The following is a 24371-nucleotide window of genomic DNA, read 5'->3' as shown; positions in this document are numbered from 1 at the left end:
TCAGATAAGCTGTTCCATTATCCACCCACCCTCTATTAATTCATTATACCCATTCACACCTCCTCTATCAATTCAACCACCTCAACCATTCATCCCCTATCAATTCAACCAGTCCACCCATTCATTCCATTCAACCATTTGAACAATCAATTCAACGTTTGTCTCCATTTCTCTCCCTTCTTCTTCATGGCAGACCCATCTTCCTCCTCCAAACCCACCATCCAAACTTCAGCAATATCAGTTCAAATGGGAGAGAATTTCAATGTGACCTGCACAGTTTTGGGTGAGCCAGAGATTGCTGTGGACTTCAGTTGGGAATATCCAGGGCAGAAGGTAAGCAGAGGGTGAGAGGAGGCTGCGTGTATGTGTGTACGTGGTGGTGTTGGGTTGGGGCAGGGATGTGGGAGTGAAGGATGAGGATGAAGGCCAGGCGCGATCATGGCAGAGTGGAACCACTGCTTGACTGGGAATCTGATGAACCTGGACTCTAGTCACAACCCTCACACTGCTTCTCCAAGTGGCTTTGGGCAGTCACTTCCCTTTTCTGTTCCTCAGTTTCCTCCTTTGTCAGATAGAGCAATTTCTCAGGTTACTGTATAAAAATGTATAATTTGATCTTTGTTAATTTATGCAACAATAATTATTGAGCACCCACCACGTGCCAGACACTGTACCAGGTGCTGAGACTACAATGATGAGTCAAAAGAGAGATGGATTCTGCTTTCTGCTAGTTTACAGACTAAATGGGGAAGAGGAAGCAGGAAATGAACAAATATGATCATCTAAAGAATAGGTGCTGCATTGCAATAAAACAGGGCCATGGGATAGGGTCTACTTATGATAGAGGGGTCAGAGGTGACATTCCAGCTGAGACCAGACTGGCCTAAATCGGCCTTGGGCAAGTGCTCAGGCCCTATGGTTGGGGGTGTGTGTGATGGGAGATGGGGCAAATGCATTAGCAACTGTTTCCCAGGCATCTGCTTCAGGCCAAGACCTTTCCAAGGTGTCACTGGAGAGGTGGTCATAGTGATGTTCTTTCCTCTCAAAGAACTTACCCCTTAACCCTCAAACATCTGGAGAGCAGCTGTGCCAAATAGTAGGCTACCAACACTGACGACTTTAGGAATTCTTAAAAGGGCTTCCTGGAAGAGCTAGAATTTGACATGAGCCTCGGAGGAAGGGCTGGACTCAGCGAAGACATGATGATGGTGAGGCCTCAGGAGGGAGAAAGAGTGGGGATCATCCTCCCACTTATCAAAGGTGGAAATTTAGACCCCAGAAAGGGAAAAGAACATGCAGGTGCTTGGGAGACACTGACTTTGCTACACCAGCATTTCTTCAAACGTTCCTTGGAGTGGTAGAATACCACCCCCTCCCACTAAAAAAAAGTGTTCTTAGGAAAACACTGCCCCTTATAACCATCACCTGCCTTGGAGATTCAAAATGCACATGCACACGTGACAGACTCAGTGGTCTGAGTCTCCCCAGTTTAACTTTGCTTGACAGTGTTTCCCAAACAATTTTGGTAACGGAATCCCACTTTCTCCTCCTTCAGGGAGGGAGCACCCGTTAATATCCCCACAGAACCGGAGGGCCCCACAACCTGCACTAGAGGTGCTGCTCCGGGCTGGGTGACCTCTTGCATCTCCTTGAGCAGGGCAGGAGACGCCCGCTTCTCCCCAGGGACTTGAGAAGCTGCACGTCTTCCACAAAGACGCTGGCCTTTCAGGTGCTCTGACACGGAGGTGTGACCCTGGGCAAGTCACTTCCCCTCTCCCTGAAGGGATACATGGTGCCTCTTACCTGCCTGGTGGTGCCTGAGTTCAAGATGGCACCTGGCGCAGCAGAGGGACAGTTATTTTTTGTCCCTGCAGCTGGGCAAACCCCTCTACATCAATGAGGGCCGACATGAGGCATTGGGAGGGCCAGGTGCAGCGGGAGGCAGGGAGCACCTTGCAGGTGGAAGAGGCCCGGGTCTGGGATGAGGGTGTCTGCACCTGCAGGGCCACCAACCTTTGGGGCAGGGGCACCACCACCACCTGTGTCTACTTAACCCCAAGCCCTCATGTCTCTCTTCCCCCTTCTTGGCTCCTTCCCTGGCTGCAGGCATCTGCGTGTGCCAGCAGTGGGCAGAAACAAGGGTAGGTGACTGTGTGAACCTTGATGCTAAGGGCGTGCCCCACAGAGCAGAAAGAGCCTTCCCCTTCACCCCTCACACTCTGCCAGCCCATCACTGCTTTCACTCCTTGCTTCAACCTCACAGCTCACTCCAGGCTCTGACCTCCAAGCCAGCCTTCGCTCCAACCCCAGGCCCCACTCTGAGTCCAGGAAAAGCCAGGGCACTGGGTGCCGGTACATGAGTAGGGAGCCCAGAACCGCTGGTGAGTCACCTAGGTCCCAGGACTTATTCCTCCAGGATCCCTGCCCCTAGTGGAGATCCCCAGTGAGGACCCAGGTGCTCCCTCTCCCAGGAAAACTCGGAGGCCAAGTAAATTGGATACCGCGTGTTAACTTTAGTTTCTGTGTCTTGTCTGCCCCAGGGTGGGGCTGTGACCACAGTTTATCTCCTCATATCCACCACAGGCTACACGAGGGAAACCCCACTCCCCATCGCCCCTTCTCCAGCCTGGCCCCTCTCAATTAAAACAATGCTTTCTAAAGTGCATTCTGCAGCTTCAAGGGCTCCAGTTGGGGTAGAAACTTGGTCAAAGAAGTTTAGGAATTGCTGGACGCTTTGCTTCCTTCTTGGGGATTTGCAGCGCACATGAGCTTATTAAAGCTTCTGAGAAGGCCTGCATTTTGCAGATCTGTTTAACATGACTGAACCTAGAATTTCCCAAATCACTTGCCCACTGATTCTTTTCTTGGTCATGCTTATTAATGTTCAATGAACCAGTGTGTCCCAGACAGGCTTTGGGAAAAGTTGCATGAAGAAGGACATGTGCACTTCACTCCAGAGCTGTCCCCAGGGCTCCTGGATAACCTGTTTGCCCCGGGCCAGAGAGTCAGAGTCACATCTGAACTCCTAGAACTAGGAATGGATGAGGACCAGACCTGGACTCGGGGGAATGAAGAGGGCAGTCTGGGGTGACGGAGGAAACCTCGGTTCTATGACTGACTTCCTGAGTGCAGGTCCAGGGCCTGCAGCTGGGGGACCTCAGACAAGGCCCTTTGATCTTAGCTAAAGAGGGATAAGACCCTGTTTCAAGGATCTTATGCAGATCAGGGGAGGGCGGTGACAGCACTGCATTAAAATGCTCTGTGCAGGGGTGGGGTGCAGAGTGGGCTGGTGATGGGGAGTGTTGGTGGTCTGTGGGTGGGGCGGTTACTATTATAGTCTCCTGCTGACCCAAAGCTTCCTGAGAACAATCTTAAATCCACGGACAGTCAGGGCTGGACAGGCCTGCTGAGGTGCCTTCCTCTAGCCACCCCTTTGCACTGATGCGGAAGCTGAGGGCCGGGCTCTATGGGCCACAGTCAGGGGTGGTAAAAGGAATTAAGGTGGAGAGCAGGAGAGAGAGAGACTGGAAGTGGGTGGGGGGCAGGTAGAGGGAGGAGGAAAAGACTAAGTCACAGGTCTGGCCTTCCCAGAGCCTGGGGAGAAAGGAAAAACACGGCAAGATGAGACCCGGATGACAGATGAGGTCCTAGTCCTGGCTCTGCGGGTCGTCCTCCCCACCTGGTTTCCTCGTCTGCACAGGGATGATGGTCCAGCTCTGGCTGGTGAGTACTCAGACCCACGAGGTGGCACAGAGACTGAGGGATCAGGAGAGCTGGAGAGTGAGCCCTGTCTGGTCAAGGAGGAGCAGCTCTGGCCGTCACCCCTGGACTGACCAGACTCTGGGATGGGCAGCAGGGGCATGCCCAATGGCCTGCCCAGCCCCTGCCTTGGCTGGGTGGGCTCCCTGGCACTGCCAGTTCCAAGGGCTTCCAGTGACCCCGTTACCTTTCCCAGTTTGATTCACAGGGTTTGGCCCACTTCCTCCCTTGTCCCCCAGCCCCTACTCTGACCTTCAGGCAATCCTAGAATGGGACCCTGAAATGACCAAGTGTTCAGTTCCCCCAACCATTTTAGAGGAGTGGTAAACTGAGGCAGAGAGAAGGCCAGGGCAGAAGTGGGAACATCTAGGGAAGTTGATGAGTCAGCTGGTGAGTTGGCAGCACAGCTGACAAATTAGGACCAGGGGATTGTCCCCTCTTTGTCAGATGGCCAAAGTGGCACAGGCTGCCCCTGGGAAAAGCCTCAACACTTCCCCAATTGGACGGAGAGAAGGGGGAGGGAGGAAAGGACTCCTCTTGCTTGTTCCCTGGGCCAACTCAAGGGAAGGCGCTTCTGGGGGCCTCCAAAGCCCCCTGGGTGATTCTACGCGGCCTGAGCCCCCAGGGCTCACTGGGCACACACCCTGGCTCCCCATCTCACTCCTGCCCTCGTCCCCTCCTGGGTAAAGGAGAGGCTCCTGTGTCTTCTCTGGAAAGTCCTCGAGAGGGAGCTTGACCACAGGCATCAATCACAGTGGGCCTCGACCCTGAGCCTATGTGGCAAGGAAGGAGACCTCTGTGGTGGTGACAGAGGCCAGGGGGAAGGTGGGGGAGGCATCAGCCCCAAGGACCCGGTACAGCAGCTCCTCCTTCTCTTGCTGGAGCTGTCGCCGTAACTGAGACTCCTTCTCCAGGGCCTCGCGGGCGAGAAGCAGGTCCTCCGAGAGCTGCCTGTGGATGCAGACACAGCCCAGGGTTGCCTATTGGGGACAGCCTCCTGGGGCCTCCAGCGACTGCAGGGACTGACCCATTCTCCTAGGAAGGCTTCCTCAGATGGCCCACCCGCCTGCCCTAGGGTCCCCCTCACCCATCGTTTGCCCGTACTCCAGAGGCAGTTCAGTCTATGGACCAAAGAGTGTGGCCCACACGGGCAGACGGCTCTGGGTTCAAATATGCTCTACCACTTAGCTGTGTAACCCTGGACAAGTTATTCAGTCTTGCCAAATTTCCATTTCTTCTGAATTTTGTAAACTCATAAAATGGGAATGATAATAATAGGATCCAGCTCTTTGAGTAATTATAAAGATGAGATGAGATAATATGTATTCAATAAATTATATCTGACACATGATCTTAGCTCTCATTTACCAAGCCCTCAGAATCGATTCATTCATTCGTGAACATTTATTCATTTGTTAGGCCTCTTGAACTGTAAGTTTCCTGTTCCTTCTTCCTGGACTGGGCTTTCCCATAAGGCCCACTCAGGCAGGACAGGGACAAACAGATGCCAATCTGGGCCTTGAGACAGGTTTCTGGGCAGAGCTGGTCCCTTCAGATTGCTGACTCCCAAGGAAAGAGGAGCAACGTTCCCCAGACAGGCCGGGGCCCAAGTGTCAATCCATCCCCCCAGGCTTCTCTGAGGCTCTCCCAAATGGAGATTTTGGCAAAAAGGGTGGGGGACGGGAGGAACAGAGGTTGGGGGGGGGCGGGCCTGGACAGCTACCTTGACACAACCATCTGATTGCGGCCCCGGACGTGGAGGTCCTCGTTCTCCTGTTGCAGGGTGGTGATCTTCTCCTCCAACATCAGGTTTTTTTCTTTCTGTAACAAACCAGAAGGAGCTCAGAAAGCCACCAAACTCATGTGGCACAATGCGTGCCATCACCTCCTTCTTATCTGTGGTCACTGAAAACGCTGATTCATTCGAGACCAGATGCTACATTTCATGAAGCAATAAGATTGCTTTAAAAAATACAACTAAGGAGTGAACATAGGGCTGCCAATTTTTAATTTTGCCACATGAGAACGTTAAAAAAAGAATATAACCACTACCGTCTAATATCTCCATCAGTTCATAAGAGAAAGGATATTTTTGGTTCTCCAAAAGGCAGAAGATATAATCTCTATAAATAAAATTAAATGTCTGTTACGCTATTCCACAAAAACGGCTGAACAAAATTTATAGGGAACATCTAAGATGGTCTGATTAAAACACAGGTCGTGTGGTGACCACGAGGCCAGGGAGATTTCTTCCAGAGCAACGTAATCTGTTTGGATTTAGCCCTAGGTTCCCAAGGCCTCCCTTCTCCTGGAGACCAAGCCACCTGTGTCCTCAATGCCCACCACTCCCCAGGCCTGTCCTTGCTGACTCTGGCCTCCCACATCTGTCTGATTTTTCAGCCTTGCCTCCTTCCTCAGCCCCTGCCTGACATGTGACATCTGCCAGCCCCTCTGATTAACCAGGCTTCCTGCCCCAGTATCACCCAAGTTACAGCATCAGGAGTAGTCAAGAAAAGCACAGGACCCAGATGAGAAGGGGCCACGACTTGACCCAGACAGGCCACGGGCTGGTCTCAAGGGCCATCATGGGTGGCAGGTCAAAGCTGGTGTGGACCAAGCTGCAGCCTTCTCAAAGTACCTTCCCTCTGCACATATTACAGAAGAAATGCCCGGAAAGCAGAGCACTGAGGTTGCATCCCCCAGCCGCCTCCACCCACATACCACTGTTTCCATGAGGATCAGCCGCTTGTCTAGCTCATGAATACGCTCGTTCTTCATCTCGATGACAAAATGCAAGCTCTCCAGCTCCTGCTCCCAGAACTGGCTGGGGCTCCCATGATCCTAGACAGGGACATAGAGTGACCTCATCAGAACAGCAGGCGGAGGGGCATGGGCTACCTCCCTCCTCCCCTTTCTGCCTCCAGCTCACAGTTTGACTTACACAAGTCACCTCCCTCTCTTGGCCCATGGTGAGTTCTTAATATGCTTTATCTCATTCTATTCTAATAACAGCTCTTGAGGCATGTGCTAGTACCATCACAGGCAAGGACACAGTGGTTCAGACAGGTTAAGTCACATGTGCCCAGTGGTAGGTTTGCTCTTTGCACCTACTTCTCTCTGAACCCAGAGCCTGAGCACTTTACTATCCCATATGCCTCTCTCTGAGCCTTCTTTCCCCCTCAGTGACATGGGGACCCTGTTTCTTCTAGGCTGGTAAGAGTGTCAGGTCTGAGCCCTGTCGTTGAAGAGGGACTGGCCTTTCCTGTTGCCCAGACCCTAACCTCCTTGGAGGTTCAAGAAGGAAAGACCCCCAGATGTACTGCCACCTACCTGGATGTGCTTCTTATAGTCTCGGCTCAGAATGGACTCCTCTACTCTCTTCATCTTGGCCTGGAAGGCCTCCAGCTGGGAGGTCAGTCCGTCAATGGTCTCCTGGAGAATGAGGCGGGAAGATGATCACAGTCTGGTGCATAACGACTGCAGGTGGACATCTCCACGTCCCAGAGAGGGATCAATTTGGGGTTCTTCAGTCTGTCTTTACTGTACCCTACCCGACTACGTGGGCTTAAACTACTTCAACCCCTGCTTGAAACATACCAGCCCCACTCTGGTTATAAAGTTGAATGACTCTCCACATCCTTGGGGACAATGTCCTGGTACTCAAGACCTGTGTTAGCTTGGCATTCAAAGCACATCCAGATGAAGCTCGATGCACTTTCTCAGTCTCATCTCTCACTGCTCCCCTTACGCCCCTTCTCCTGCAGCCAAACACCACATCACTCCTCCAACTGCACGGTGCATTCTTGTCTCCATCCTCTTCCCCTGCCAAGAATTTCCTCCATCTAACCTTGCCCATTACTTTTAGGAAAGAGTGCAACCTCCCAATAGGGTTCCCAGGCTCCCACCATTCGGCCCTTGTCCATCTCTCCAGCCTCCCTCTGCCACCCATATTCTATACCCTACACATCTTGGACTTCTTTCAGTTCCATATTTTTTCTGCTTCCCTCCATGCCTTTAAACACACTGCTTTTCTGCCTAAGGCACCTTCCTACTCTTTTTCATCTGAAGAATTGCAAGAACCCATCCTCCAGGTTCCAGCTTAGATCTCACTCCCTCTAGGAAATCCCTGACCAGCCAAATAGGGTCAGATGTTTTTTTTCATACTTCCACAGGTCCCTGTGCATCCACCCACCAGTCCCATCACACAGTGGCACCCGGCCCGTGAGGTCTCCGAGATCCTCCCAACAGTCCTTGGAAAAACAGGCCATCCCTGATCTCAAACCAGGTCCTCTTGAGCCTGGTCACCACATCAAGGGGCCTGGACACATGGAAGACAATTGCCTCTGTCCCTCACAGCCAGGTGGAGGCCATCGGCTTTGGCTGCTTTGGGCTCCATGCTGCTTTCCTGCAGGTCCTCCCCTCCTCTCTCAGAGAGGGACATGGCCCAACCCCGCTCACCTGCAGGGCTGCCTTGGCCTCGTGGAAGGAGTGAGTAAGGGCTTCTTTCTCCTGCTCATAGGAGGCCCGGAGGACTGTAGGGAAAGGAGACCTCTGTGAGCTCAGACACCCAGACCCTTCACCCTAAAGCTTTCCAGCAGACCCCATGTGGGCCAGAGAGCCCAGGTGACCACCAGGGGCCAACAGGGGCCAAGAATCTGGGAACGCTCTTGTTCATCCCTCTATCTCATGGGCTTGGGGCTGTGCCAGAAATATAGTAGATATTTAATAAAAGCTCCTGGAAATGGAAACAAATTATACCCAGGGAGGAACTACCAGATTGTGAGTGCCACCCACACCTCACTGAGGCTAAGATCCAAAGCTCCTGCAGCAAGCTTGCTCATCTCAGACCACAGCATGCCGTGGAAAATGCGTAGGGTCAATGTTGTGTAAGCTAGCTTAGGCAAATTATGACATCATTAAATCATTAGTTGTCGAACCATGGCACAAAGCTGCCATAAGTACATTTGATTTGGGGCCAGGAAATCTACGTGGTCCTGATTCCGCTTCTTTAACACTGAGAGGAAACCTTGAGGAGATCATTTGAAATATCTAAAAGTCCTGTTGCCTCAATGTGAGATGGGTCGATAAGCCTGGCTTATCTCTAAGGGGTGAGAAAAGGACATGCAAGGGCTTCCCAGGCTGGGCCGTGCTGTATAGAGCTGGACTTGTCATTCCCCAAATCAACACAGTTATATCTTTCATCCCACCTCCTCTACAAAGTTCCTTTTGGAAAATTCCAACCTTGTCTCAGCTGAAAGACGACAACAGGGAAATGACCAATCAATCGTTGGGAAGGGAAATAGGACAGAGAGAACAGGCAAGGAAAGCTTAATACAGCCAAAGGACCAGGTTTATAGGGGGTCTGTATCACAGTGGGCACTGACACAGAGAAAAGAATGTTCAGTAACATAAATGTGATAGAGCTGTCAAAAACTGATAAGATCAGCTATATAAAAATTACTTAGGGGCCAGCCCCATGGCCAAGTGGTTAAGTTTGCACACTCAGCTTTGGCAGCCCAGGATTTCGCCAGTTCGAATCCTGAGCGTGGACATGGCACCGCTCATCGGGCCATGCTGAGGCAGCATCCTGCATGACACAACTAGAGGGATCCACAACTAAAAATACACAACTATTGTACCGGGGTGCTTTGGGAGAAAAAGGAAAAATAAAATCTTAAAAAAATTACTTAATTTTTAAAAATTACAGGCCTAATTTGCCTAATTAATTTGCCTATCAAGACAGGTGCTGATTCCAGGAAGATGGAGAAAGCACACGCCATCCACTCTGTCCTACTGAATGTAGCTATAAAAACGGGACAGAATGAAAAGAGCGGCTGTTTTCAGACTCTGAAAAGTAAGTGGTAGCAGGCAGACTGGGCAAGAACACCAGAATTCAAAGTACCACTGAACTCATAGATTTAAACAAGACCCAGAATCTCATGTATTCAAATATTCAAAATGTCTAGGATATAATACAAAATTGCTCAGCATATGAATCCAAAATGGCACAGCATACAAATCCAAAATTGCTCAACATGCAATCCTGAATACTCAGCACACAAAGAAGCAGGAAAATCTCAACTGCCTGAGAAAAGACATTCAACAGATGCCAACACTGAGATGCCACAGATTTTGGAATTATTAACAGAGACTTTAAGACAGCTACTATAAAAATACTCCATGAAGTAAGGGTGGACTCTAGAAGAGAATGGAAAAATAGAAAGTCTTAGCAAATATATAGAAGATATTAAGAAGAGCCAAAAGGAAATTTAAAACTAAAAAATACAATACATGAAAAAAAAAAACCTCACTGGGTGGGATCAATAACAAATACGATGACATAGGAAAGAGCTGGTGAACTTGAAGATAGATCAAGAGAAATGATCCAATCTGAACAGAGAGAAAAAATAATGGAAAAAAATGAACAGAGCCTCAGGGCCCTATAAGACAATTCCAAAATGTCCAACATTTATGTCATCAGAGTCTCAGAAAGTGAAGAGAAAGAGTGTAGGGCAGAAAAACTATTTGAAGAAAGATGGTTGAATGCTTCTCAAATTTGGCAAAACATAAATTTACAGATCAATGAATCCCAAACAAAATAAACCCAAAGAAATCCACACCCAGACACATCATTTCTGAAAACTAATGACAAAGAAAAAATCTAGAACAGATCCAGAGAAAAATTATGCATTATTTAGAGGAAACAACAGTTTGAATGACTGTGGATTTCTGATTAGAAACCTTGAAGACTAGAAGGAATGAGAACATGTTAAAACTGCTGACATAAAAGAACTGTAAATCCAGAATTCTATATATAGTGAAAATATCCTTCAAGAAAGAAGGTGAAATAAAGACATTCTCAGATGAAGGAACACTAAAGAAACTCATCACCAGCAGAGCTTCTGTCAAAGAATTGCTCAAGGAAATTCTTCAGACAGAAAGCAAATGGTACCAGAGGGAAACTTGGAACTTAAGGATTGTAGGAAGAGCAACAGAACTGGGAGATGCCTAGGTAAATATAATAGGCTATCCTCCTTCCCTTGAGCTCTTTGAAACATGATTGATGGTTAAAGGCAAAAAGTATAATGTTGTCTGATGGGGTATTCAATGTATGTAGATGTAATAATAAGATGAGAACAATCAAAAGGGGGGAGGATAGAGGGACCTACATGATGGTAAGGTTTCTACATTCCACTTGGAGTGGTAGAATATTAATGCTAAGTAGATGTTATGTACAGTGTAATTCTTAGAGCAATCCCTAAATATATATATATTCACACACACAAAGAGATATACTAAAAGAGACAATAGACAAGTTAAAATGGAATGCTAAATAATGTTCAAATACTCAAAAAGAAAGAAGGAAAGGAAAAATGGAAGACAGAAAAAATACCAAAATGACAGACCTAAATTCAACACATCGGTAACAACATTAAATTAAATGGTCCAAACACACCAAATAAAAGAGAATGTCAGAATGGATTTTAAAAACCCAAACTATGTGCTTTTTACAAGAAACCCACACTAAATATATGTCACAGGTAGGTTAAAAGTAAAAGGGTGGAAAAGCAACTTTAATCAAAAGCTATAGCAGCTACATTAATTTCAAAGGAAAAACACTTAAGAATATGGAAGATGATCAGGGATAAAGAAGGACATTACATAATGGTAAAGGGATCAATTCTCCAAGAAGATATAACAATCCTAAATGTTTATACACCTAAGAATGGTTCTTCAAAATGTATGAACTCAAAACTGACAGAACTGAAGGGAAAAATAGACAAATACACAATTATAGTTGCAGACTTCAACACTCCTCAGTATTCAGTAGAAAAAGTAAGCAGAAAATCAGTAAGAATGTAGACGGACTGAACAAGACCATCTACCAACTTGATTCAATTGATTCATTTATAAAATACAACCTAACAATAGCAGAATACACATTCGTTTCAAGTGCACATGAAACATTCATGAGATAGACCATATCCTGAGTCATAAAGCAAGCCTTAATAAATTATAAAAGGAGTAAAATATAAACCACAATCTCTGACCATAATGGAATCAACCTGGAAATCAGCAATAGGAAGAGAACTGGAAAATCTCCAAACACTTAGAAAGAAATATACTTTTAAAGATTCAATGAGGGGCTGGCCCCCATGGCCGAGTGGTTAAGTTTGTGCACTCCACTGCAGGCGGCCCAGTGTTTCGTTGGTTCAAATCCTGGGTGTGGACATGGCACTGCTCATCAAACCATGCTGAGGCAGCATCCCATATGCCACAACTAGAAGGACCCACAATGAAGAATATACAACTATGTACTGAGGGGCTGTGGGGAGAAAAAGGAAAAAAATAAAATCTTTAAATATTCAATGAGCCAAAGAGGAAGTCTCAAGGAAAATCAGAAAATATTTTGTACTGAACAAAAGTGAAAATGTAAAACATGAATTTGGGGCATGCAGATAATGCAGTGCTTAGGGGGAAATTTATAGCATTAAGCGCTTATGTTAGAAAAGCAGAAAGGTGGCAAATCAATCATCTAAGCTTCTAGTTTAAGAAATCAGAAAGAGAAGGGCTAACTAAACATAATTAAGCAAGCAGAAGGAAGGAAATAAGAAATAACAGAAATCAATGAGATTGAAAATGGAAAGAAAGGAAAAAAACTAATGAAACCGAAAGCTGGTTCTTAGAAAGGATTAATAGAATTAATAAACCTCAAGCAGGACTGACCAAAAAAAAAAACATTAAAAAATAAAAATGAAAAAGAGAGAACACACAAATTACCAATATCAGGAACTTAACACAGAGATATTTACAACAATAGTAGGGACCACTACGAACAATTCTATGCACATGAACTTGACAACTTAGTTGAAACGTATCAATTCCTGAAAAACTAAAAAATACTGAAACTCACCCAAGGTAAAATACATAACCTGAACATTCCTATAGCTATTAAAGAATCTGAACTTGTACTTAAATAATTTCTGGAAAAGAAATATCCAAGCACAGATGGTTTCACTGGCAAATTCTACTGAAAATTTAAAAATGATGTAATACCAACTCTATATAATCTCTTCCAGATCTAGAAGAGGAAGGGACATTTCCCAGCTCAGTCCATGAGGCAAGCTTTACCCTGATACTAAAAGCAGACAGAGGGTACAGACCAATATCCCTCATGAACATAGACACAAACGTCCTCAGTAAATTATTAGCAAATCAAATCAGCAAAATATAAAAAGAATAATATACCATGATCAAGTGGGATTTATGCCAGGAATGCAAGGCTAGTTCAATATTTGGAACTCAAATCACTGTAATCCACCATATTAACAGTCTAGGGAAGAAAAATCACATGATTATATGGGTCACAGATCTAAATGTAAAACTCAAACCATGAAGTTTTGGAAGACAACGTAGAAGATCTTTGTTACCTGGGGTTCAGTAAAGAGTTTTTAGACATGACACCAAAAGCATAATCAATAAAAGAAAAAACAATAAGTTGGAATTTATCAAAATTGAAAGCTTTGCTTTGTGAATAACAGTGTTAAGAGAATGAAAAAAAAAACCTAGACTAGGAGAAAATATTTGCAAATACAAAGGACTTGTATACAAAATATATAAAGATCTCTCAAAATTCAGCAGTAAGAACAAATAAGCTAATTAAAATGGGCAAAAGATTTGAACAGACATTTGACCAGAGGATATACACACAGCAAAGCACAAGAAAAGATGTTCAACATTAGTCATTATTGAAATGCAAATTAAACCCACAATGAGATATCACAGGACACCTATTAGAACAGCGAAAATTAAAAATATTGACAAGTGTTAGCAAGAAAGAATAGTGGAGCTCATACATTGCTAATGGGAACATGAAATGATGGTCACTCAGGAAAATAGTTTAGTCATTTCTCATAAAACTGAACACACATTTATGATATGACCTGTCAATCCCACTCCTATGTATTTACCCAAGAGAAACGGAAACGATGTCCACACAAAAACCTGTACATGAATGTTTAGAAGAGCTCTATTCATTATCGCTTCCAGCTGGAAACAATCCAAATGTCCCACAACGAGTGAATGAGTAAACAATGGAACACAACTCAGCAATGAAAAAGAACAACTGTCGATACACGCAACAATGTGGATGAATCTCAAAGACATCATGATGAGTGAAAGAGGCTGATATCAAATTCATACTGTAGGGGCGGGCCCCAAGGCCGGGTGGTTAAGTTCGCGCACTCCACTTCGGCAGCCCAGGGTTTCACCGGTTCGGATCCTGGGCGTGGACATGGCACGGCTCGTCAGGCCATGCTGAGGTGGCGTCCCACATAGCACAATCAGAAGGACCACAATTACAATATGCAACTAGGTACTGGGGGGCTTTGGAGAGAAGAAGGAAAAAAAAAGATTGGCAATGGATGTTAGCTCAGGTGCCAATCTTTAAAAAAAAGCCCAAAACATACTGTATTATTTTGTTTATACAACAGCCTTGAAAAGAAAACTATAGCGATGGAGAACATATCAGTGGCTGCCAGGGGTTGGGGTCGGGGAGGATGTGAGTACCGAAGGGCAGCCTGAGAGAGTGTTTTGGGGGTGATGGGATATTTTGTATCCAATTACGGGGATGGTTACATTAATCTATACATGTGTTAGGATTTATGGAACTGCACACCAACAAAAGTCAATTTTACTGTATGATAATTTAAAAAAGAGAAACAAATGTAGAAAATAAAAGACAACAAAGGGTCATCAAATGTGAAAAACCACCACTACCTTCTCCCAGTTGTCTGTGTACTTCCCCCGAACAAATAAAAATCCTACATATTTCCCCCATGCTATGCTTTTATTCATTCATTTCATACATGCTAATGTAGCACCTAATATGTGCCAAGCAATTTTAAAAATAACTATAAAAAATAAAAAATAGAAAAATAAAAATAACTGTGGAAGAAGTCCGACTGATCGAAACAAGACAGGCAGTTCCTTCTCTTCTGGGGTTTTTACAATAGGAAATTTTTCTTATCCATGTATTAATAATGCTGAAAATAATATCAAAGTGACGCTTGGAGAACAAAGCTGTTTTCCCCAAATAGCCTTGTGAGGTAGAGAAGGTAGAGTTTAGAGACAGAAACTGAACTGAGGTTGAATGACAGGCCCAGTGTCACAGGGTGTATTAGCATTAAAATGCAGCTCCACACATTCCCAGGGCAAGGGCCTCAATTCCATTTCAGAACATTTTGTGCTAATGTTGCAATATGTTTCAAGAATCTTAAAATTGTTCAGACCTCTGTTCTAGTTATTCCATTTCTGGGAATCCAAGGACATAATGTGAAATGTGGGCACATCTTTATGCAAAAGACATTTAGTGCAGTGTTATTTACAGTAGTTAAAATCCTGATGCCTAGACTCACGAGAAATAACGAAAACCATGTATGCAATGGTCTAGTCCTTATAAACATTTTAGTAGCAGCACAATTACTTGGAAATATGTTTGACACAATGTTAAATGAAAGAACAGGATACAAAGTTTCACATATAAAATCATCTTAATTGTATTTGTGTGTGTGTGTGTGTGTGTGAGGAAGATTGGCCCTGAGCTAACATCTGTTGCCGATCCTCCTCTTTTTGCTTGAGGAAGATTGTCGCTGAGCTAACACCTGTGCCAATCTTCCTCTGCTTTACGTGGGATGCCGCCGCAGCGTGACTTGATGAGTGGGCTAGGTCCGTGCCTGGGATCTGAACCTGCAAACTCCGGGCCACTGAAGCGGCATGTATGGACTTAACCACTATGCCACTGGGCTGGCCCCTTAACTGTATTTTTAAAAGATAAATAATTCTGGGGAAAGGGCCTGCAAATACTGATGGTTAAAGGAAAAATTGGCAAAACATTTTCTAGGTCAATTTCAGTAGCGTCAAAAATATACATAACCTTCTCCAAAGAAGATATACGAATGGCCAAGAAGCATGTGAAAAGATGCTCAGCAAAATTAGTCACTAGGGAAATGCAAATCAAAACCATAATAACATACCACTTTGCACTCATTAATAATGATAATAATGATGATAATAATAGCAACAACATCAATAGAAACTAACAAGTGTTGGCAAGGATGTGGTGCAAATGGAACCCTTGCACATTGCTGATGGGAATGTAAAGTGGTGCAGCCACTGTGGAAAACAGTTTGGTGTTTTCTCAAAAACTTAAGCATAGAATTACTGTATGACCTAGCAATCTTCTCCTAGGTGTACACTCAGGGGAATTAAAAACAGGTGATCAAGCAGGTGCTTGTACTAGTGGCACTATTCACAGTGGCCAAAGGGTGGAGGCAGCCCAGGTGTCCATCAACTTAGAAATGGATAACAAAGTGCGGTATGTCCATGCAATGGAATATTGTTCAGCCACAAAAAGGAATGGAATGGAAAAATTTTAAAAACGGGAGGAGAAAGGAATAAAGTGCAAATGCATGCTGCAGAGTGGATGAGCCTTGGGAACATTAGGCTGAGTGAAGGAAGCCAGATGTGGGGCCACAGTTGTCCGATTGGATTTATATGAGTGTCCACAATGGACAAAGCCAGGAGACAGAGAGCGGATAGGTGGCTGTCAGAGGCTGGGGGGAAAGTATGGAAGTATGCTTGGTGGGTATGGGGTTTACTTTAGGATTATGAGAATGTTCTGGAACTGGATAGTGGTGATGGTTGCAGGGCACTGTGAATGTGCTGAATGTCACCAATGGTAGGTAAATCTTACATTATATGTATTTTACCAAAATAAAAATCTATATACATAAACATTGCCACACCACTCTACTAGGATGTTCTTCTTTTTTCATGTGTGTGTGCAGTGGAAGATTTGCCCTAAGCTAATATCTGTTGCCAATCTTCCTCATTTTTTCTTCCTTCTCCCCAGCCTCAAAGCCCCAGTGCATAGCTGTATATTCTAGTTGTAAGTTCCTCTGGTTCTTCCATGTGAGCCACTGCCACAGCATGGCTACTGACAGATGAGTGGTGTGGTTCCTCGCCCAGGAACCCAACCTGGGCAGCTGATGTGGAGTGCACTGAAATTTAATCGCTGGGCCATCAGGGCTGGCTCTAGGATGTTATTCTAACAATAAAATCATGAATGTGGCAAAGATTTTACAAAACGGGGTTCACTGTGTAAGTCTCATTGCTATTATAAACAATGGAAAAGTTTGAAATTATCAACATGCCTAATCAAAGGGGCTCAGTTCACTGAAGAAGGGTACACATCGGACTGCTATGTGGTTACAGAAGTTTAATGACAAGATGCTAACATAATTCAAAGTGAAAAAAACAATTTATCTTCTTCCCATAAGTACATATATATATATAGATGTATATTCCAGGTATATACACAAAAAGAGAAATGAAAGGGATCTATATCAAAGATGCAACAGTGACTAATTTTGGGTGAAATTACATACAATTTTAATTTCCTCAATAATAAAATAAGTGCTAATAATTATTTGCTAAGTACCTTGCGAAATGTCAGGCACCAGTCTAAATCCTATCTAATTAAGTTGACTCATTTAATTCTTATAGACCTTAGGAATGAGGTTAACTAGCTTCTTCAAGGCGACACAGCTGGTAAGTGTAGAGCTAGGATTCAAACCCAGGGACCGTGGCTGCAGAGTCTGAGATCTGTAAGATCTCTTTGTTTATTCTGTAGATTCTAAATTTTCTACAATGATCTCATCGCATATAAAAGGTAAGAAAGTTACTTGAAAAAAAATAATCAACCTAACCATAAACTGTAAGAGCTGTCATCATTGTGGAGGAGGAATATGGATATTTAAAAATTCAATTTGTCTAGGTTTTCCAAATTTCCTTTAAGGAATATGAATTGCTTTTAAAAATGGAAGGAAAAAAACTCCCCTCAACTAAGGTGAAACAAAGCATGGTGTCAGACTTTTAAAGCCATGCCCCAAAGGTCAGCCCAAGGACCCTGCCGACTCCAGGCCTGAAGCAGCCAGCTGCTTGTGGCCCGCTGTAGGCGGGAGGGCCAGTGGGAGTGCCCCTGTGAACTCAGCAGCTAGGGACAGAAGAAGGATGCTTCCATGCCCTCCCTACTGGAGCATCTCCCTCCTTACCTTGCAGGCTCTGCTCATGCTCTCCCTCCAAGCCTCTTCGCTGCTCGTCCAGTTTCTCTCGAAGCTCGAGCTCCCTCTCCTTCTCCACCTGGGGGCGGAGGGTCCCCAGCAGGATGAGACTGAGCAGGTTCTGCGTGGCCTCACTGATCCACTCACAGACCCCTGGAGCTTTGTGGAGGTTGGTGATCAGAGTCCCACCCCCTCATCTGAGTGATAGCAATGACACGTGCTCAGAGAGGGTACAAGACCTTCAAGATACAGCAGGTGCACAGACTCTGTCTTCTCTAGGCTTAGAAGGGGGCTCCCAGAGAGTTATCTAGATGGAAAGGGATTTTGGAGTCTTCTAACCCTGATGCCCACTCAGGGCAGGAAGCCCTTCGACCGTGTTCGAGGATCTCCACCACCTGTCTTTGCACATAATGAATTACACGTGAGCAGTTACAAATATTTGTTCGACAAAGGACTCCTTTCTTGGCCAAAGGGGTAAGAGATCCTTACAACAACAATAAAACCCAAAGTTGGTCCTCACTCTGGGATTGAGTGAGGTTAGCTGAGCAGGAGGAAAAGAAAGGGGTGGGGTCACCTGGACTTACCTGTTGTGCCCAATTCTTCCTGTCCTCTTCATGTTGCTGGAGAATTCTGGCTATTTCCTTCTGGTGCTGCTCAGCCTCCTCAGATGCACAGAGCTGGACAGTGGTGGCTATAGGTGAGGAAGCAAAAAAATCACACAGAGCAGAGATGGGGTCAGGGCCCAGGAGAAAGGGAGGCCGGGGCTACGACGTGGGAACCCTGGTCTCCACTCAAGAACGGTTTCATTTGGGGACCAACCTCCAGAGGCAGCCCCTCAGATCTCTCCAGCTTTGCAGACCCTCCTTCAAGGCAGGAGCAAGTGGTCTCATCCTGCCCCCCAGCATCTACAGCAGAGCTGGTACCTCGCAGGACAGATGCAGCCCAGAAGATGTTCTATTTGCCCTACCCAAGATCTAAACCAAAAAAAAATTAGTTGCTGATCTCAAACTCTTTGGAAAAATCAAAAAAGAGGGAACACAATTTTTTAAATAACTGGGTAGTTTTTACTTAATAGAGATTTCCAACTTTTCTTGAAGCAGCCAAAGACCTGGCAGTGTGTGCTTTCACGTCGACCAGGAGCTGGAGCTGAGGGGCAGCGGCCTCCTGCTCTGGCCAGGACGTGGCTCTGCTTTTTGCGCACTCCTCAGCTCTCCCTACTGGGCAGGTGCATATGGGGCCATTTCATCCCTTGCCTTTGCTGCTGGGGGGTGGGGGTCCTGTGAGCATCTGAGTGTGTGACCTCTCTGTCACCTTCAGTATCTCCCGAGCTGGAGGCACAGGAGTTGCTGTGAGCAGGAAGGAGATGCAAACAGGAAGTCTAGCCCTTGCTCGGGGAAACTCCGGAACAGGCCCTGCCAATGGCACTCTGAGGCTGACAGGCTCTGGGTATGAGCTAAGGCAGGGACCCAGCCTCTCTGTGCCTCAGTTACCCAATATGTGAAATCAGGGTAATAACAATACCTTCCTCACAGGGCTATTGAGATGAGTAAATCAGAAAACAATGGCAATAAAAATAGTAAGAGCAGGGAGGGGACCCTGACAGCTTACCATGCCCAGCTCTGTTTCACAAGCCTCACAGGTATGACTCACTCCATCCTCACAGCCACCCAATGCGGTGGGGACTATGATGAGACACATCTCACAGACGAGGAAACTGAGGGGCAGGGAAATGAGGCAACTTGCTGAAGATCACTCATTTCACAGTCGGGGGAAGGGCTATGAACCTGAGCCCTCTGCTTCCAAGGCAGATGCTCCCCACGGCCACCGTATTCTGCCTGCTGATGCACAAAAAGTAAGTGTGGTGCCAGGCACTGGGAGGAGCTCAACCAGTGTTCTCTATCGTCCTCTAAATGATCGTGGGTGCTCGTGACAAGCATTCGAGGCCAATACCAGCGCTGTTCGCATTGTTATTAGTGTTGGTGTTATTACAGAACTCTGTGCGGAGGGTCCGGCAAAGGGTATGAGGAGAATGTGAGGAAGGGGCCGGAAAGGAGACGCCAACCCCGACACGGACACCATGGTCAGCCCATCGGCAGAGGGGGAGGAGTGAGTCGGTGCCCTGCGTCCTAGGGGATGGCAGTGGTCAAGATGAGAGAGCCCCAGACTCTCACCAGTCATTTGGCTCAGGGCCCCAAACTTTGGTCCACGAGACCAGTACCAGGCTGGCTGCAGCTGGGGAGAAGCTTATTAAGAAGATACATTGTCACTTACAATGCAGATTCCTCAGCTCCCGGGGAGTCTCGCTTCCCTGGTCTGGGTAGGGCCCCAGCATCCATGTCTCCGAAGTTCCCCCAGGTAACTCTATGCACAGCAGGTGGGAGAATCCCCGAATTCTGATCTAGCTGCTTATGTGATGTTTGAACTTCCCCTACAACATCCCTGACAGCTTCCAGGCCGTAAGTAAACACTTTCGGAGATGAAGACTTCCTCTATTACTCGATAGCTCAGATGGTTTTAAACCAACAACCACATAAAAAATCCTTTGAGATTGAACCTGAATTCTGCCTGCCTGTTCCTGCTACTTCGAGGCCCTAGTTGACCTCTGGGTCACACTGAACCAGGCTCACTTATCTTCTTGAGGGCACTTCAGACACTCGGAGAGAACCATTGTGTTTTATTACAACATCTTCTTTCCAGGTAGAACATCCTCTGTTCCTTTAACTGTTCTTTATAGGACATGGTTTCCAGAGTCCTCACCAGCCTCATCTTTCTCCACTCTACTCCCTCCAATTTTTCTGGATTACTCTGAAGATGTACTTTGCAGAAATAAACTCGACACTACAGGTGTGGTACCAACAGCCAGGAACAGGGAAGTTCAGGTCAGGATTATCACCTCCCTGATTTCAGACATCATATTCCTATTAATGTAACCTACATAAGATCTCATGAGATAATTAAGTAACTATATCACCTGTGTTGATTATAAAGTAGGAAACCTCATGGATATCGGGGAGGATGTTTATAGGGTTGGCTATTTACCTGTATCTCCATTGAGGGGACCTAGTTCCTGTGGCTCTGGTCTGGGTGGCTGATCTGGTTCTTGGCGCCTCTGGAAGAAATGAGACAACAATGAGGTAAAGGTAGAGGGGAGGAGGTAAATGTGAGGATGGATGCTACAGTAGGATTCTTCCAAAGGCAAGACAAGACTTCCAGTATGCCAGACCCTGCCCTGTGCCCAGTCCACTTAGGCTGCCTCCCTCACACTCCCTCTGTAGGGAACGGGTTCCCAGACCTGGATTTCTCATCTTGGTCAGGAAAACCCTCAGCAGGGAGTTTGATGCTGGTTGCCCTCTCCTTGGATTCCTGTGGTCTGGTTCCTGCCACCCGCCATGGGGCTCTTCCTGCCCACCTCCACCTTCTCCTGGGGCTTGGCCAGACTTTCTACAATTACCTTCACCCCAGTGACCCCCTAGTTCAGAGGCAATTCCCCTTTCTCCTCAGGGCCTGTGGCCACCACAATTGCCAGCCAAATTCCCTGCACTGAGGGCAGAGCATCAGAGTTCACACCACGGATTCACCCGCGCTTGTTCTCTGTTAGAAGGGGCTGTTCCCCAGATACAGGAAACAGTAGTACTTAACTTGACAGACGGGGTGAGATACCGGAATTAGCATGTATCGGGCACCATGCTGTCTTATCTACATGATCTTAGCTCATCTTCAGAAGGACCCTGGGAAATAGGACTACCCGCAATTTGAAGATGAGAAGGCTGAAGCAGGTCAGGACTGGATCAAGGTCGATTAGGGGAGAATTGGCAGAGTCAAGTATTTGAGCCATACCCAGTGGGCATTTTAACCAGCCTTGCCCAGTGTTGGTTGAATCTGATCTGAGGACAGAACTGATGCAGAAGGGCTGCACCGCAAAGTGGTGTCAGGGCCCCCAGATCCTCAGTTTTCATAAATAATATTTTTAAATAGGAGAGTTGATACGGGTCGATGAGTAAGGATGCTAAAAAAATTATTTACAGACTATCACTGTCATTTCATAAAACAGAGGACATTTTAACCTTCCAGAACACAGTAAGGAAAGCTCAAGACAGTTCTGCTGGGAAAGGGCACTGACATCCATACTCAGCGTTCGCCGCACGCTCACACCTTCAATCTTCTCATTTCACACCAGATAGGTGGAAAGCTGGTCAAGGTCTGGCCCTGGACGCTGGACCAGGATTGGGGGTAGAAAAAAATTTAAGCTCTTTTGTACACCTTTCAAGATGGTCTTAAAAAAAAAAAAGAAAGAAAAACGATATTCTAGACCTCATTTTAAGAAACACTTTTAGAAATAAGTCAACCTATGAAACTGTTCAATAATAAAGATCACTGTAAAAGAAAAACTTTACTTTTTACTATGGTAACAGTTTTCTTTTTGGGAGGAAGATTAGCCCTAAGCTAACATCTGCTGCCAATCCTCCTCTTTTTGCTGAGGAAGGCTGGCCCTGAGCTAACATCCGTGCCCATCTTCCTCTACTTTATATATGTGGGACGCCTGCCACAGCATGGCTTGCCAAGTGGTGCCATGTCCGCACCTGGGATCTGAACTGGCGAACCTAGGGCCGCCAAAGCAGAATGTGCGCACTTAACCTCTGCGCCACCGGGCTGGCCCCAGTAACAGACTTTTTAAAGTCGTCATTAGAATAAAAATTATTGAAAGTCTCCTGAATTCAAGAAAAACTGAAATGCAGCTAGAAAGCACACTTCTGGCTGGGGAGGGAAGATGAATCAAGGGAGGACTTCTAGAACATTCTGCTCTTGCTCCACAGTGCCCAGCACAGAGCCTGGCACAATGTGAGCCCCCGGCAAACTGAGGGACGCACTGTGCCTCCCCCAGGCCCTGGCACCCCAAATCTGCTCGGTGGCTGGGCACGCCTGACAGTGGAGCTCTCCATCCACCCTGTGGAGACCTGGCCCCCCTTCCCGGGGGAGAGGGGACACCTAGCTCAGGCACAAGCCAGGGAAGCTGTCAACACAGGAATCTGGGAAAGCGACAGGAGCCAGCCTCTCCACCCTGGGCTGGAGGAAGGAGGAGATAACACAATGGTCGTCTTGTCCCTGTTGCCACCACTGGGTCCGCTAATCTGGGCACCATTTTTATGGGAGTGAGAATTCCTGAACTCCAGTCACGGCTCTTCCACATACTCGGACAAATCCTGTCCCTCCTTGGAGCTCCCGCTTCCTCCCTGGTGCAGTAGAGGTGAGGATGTCTTAGCGTAACTGAGATCCCCTCGGCGTTCGAACTCTGGGCGTCTGGTCTCAGCTCCTCTCAACAGCCCCGCGAGGCAGGGGTGATCACCGGTGAGCAAACCGAAGCTAGGGGAGGTGAGACACCGTCCCACGGCACCCGGATGTCAAAATCAGCATCAGAACCATGTCTCAGAACCTCCGAGACGGGAGTAGCGTGGTTAAGAACTGGGATTCTAGAATCACCCAGATCTGGATTCCAATCCTAAAGCCAACACACGTGACTGTACGGCCCCTCCAGGGCTCGGTTTCCTCATGAGGTCGTTTCAAGGATTAGGGAAGATAATGTGCCTGGAACTCTGGCATATTCTAAGATCTTAAACATGCCGTGAGTTTATTACCTTCTGTTTGAAACCATGGCAGGAACGCAGAGCCCCCGGTGTTCCGGTGGACCTCTTGGGCTGCCAGAGGCCTCGGGTAGCCTGAACTAAGATCATAAAGCTCAGAACAAGCTGCCTTCCCCACCAAAACAACTTCAGAAAGGGGAGAAACTCTTCTCCACCAACAGCTTCCAGGCCACAGGCAGGACGTGGCCGTGTGCTCAGGTCCCCAGATCCCGACAAAACCACCCCCCGCATACCTCCCTCAGGACGACTGCCAAGGCCCTTCCCGGCCTGTCCTCAGTCCACCCCTCTCTTCCCTCATTTTCTTAATATTTAAATATTTGTAAACATCTTTTTTCAATTAGAGTAGTGAGGAATATGTATGTTTATTCATTATTGGAATATTACAGATACTTTCTTATATCTGACTTCTTCAAATATACTATGAGCATTTACTCCATGGCATTAAATATTCTGTAAATATATCAATTTTAATGACTGAAATATTACATCCTTCTGCATGAATTGAATCATGAATCTGCTGTGGAGGATTTAGGTCCTTTCCACTTTTTAATTTCCAAATTATGCTTTAGTGAACATACTGATTTATAAGATTTTTTTAGACATCTGAAATTCCACCTCTACCCTCCAGAAAGATTCGATAACTTAATTCACTAATAGCACACAAGAAAGCCAGTTTTACCGCAAACTTGCCAACATGGAATAGTATCACTTTTAAAAAAATGTTGGCAAATTTGCCAGGTCAAAACAACCTATCGTGCTCTTAGCCCTAACATGCTATCCGTGTGTTCAAGACCACCCCAAGCTGCTCAAGACCATCCCAGCATGACATATGGTCGATAATTTCTCAGGC

General features: G+C 46.3%; 1 protein-coding gene across 5 annotated transcripts in view; it reads right to left on the bottom strand.

Annotated features, from left to right (window-relative positions):
• Window positions 1-24371, bottom strand: part of CCDC69 (coiled-coil domain containing 69) — a 49796-nt gene that overhangs the window by 14169 nt on the left and 11256 nt on the right. For 3 of the 5 annotated variants that reach the window (XR_011425489.1, XM_070233988.1, XM_070233987.1), the window contains exons 2-8: window positions 20922-20991; window positions 18467-18573; window positions 17874-17961; window positions 8218-8291; window positions 7090-7191; window positions 6481-6600; window positions 5483-5580 (exon numbers count right to left, since the gene is read on the bottom strand). Coding sequence is in view for 4 of the 5 variants with exons in the window: in XM_070233988.1 (XP_070090089.1) it covers window positions 5483-5580; window positions 6481-6600; window positions 7090-7191; window positions 8218-8291; window positions 17874-17961; window positions 18467-18573; window positions 20922-20991 (659 nt within the window). In the remaining variant the exon portion in view is untranslated. Of the gene's footprint in view, window positions 1-2493; window positions 4711-5144; window positions 5319-5482; window positions 5581-6480; window positions 6601-7089; window positions 7192-8217; window positions 8292-17873; window positions 17962-18466; window positions 18574-20921; window positions 20992-24371 lie in introns of those variants that run through there. The other 2 variants (XM_070233985.1, XM_070233986.1) reach the window with 2 other exon arrangements.

Source organism: Equus caballus, chromosome 14 (assembly GCF_041296265.1).
Source record: "Equus caballus isolate H_3958 breed thoroughbred chromosome 14, TB-T2T, whole genome shotgun sequence".
NCBI lineage: Eukaryota > Metazoa > Chordata > Mammalia > Perissodactyla > Equidae > Equus > Equus caballus.
The sequence above is the reverse complement of the archived record's forward strand: the minus strand, read 5'-3'. Positions and strand labels throughout refer to the sequence as shown.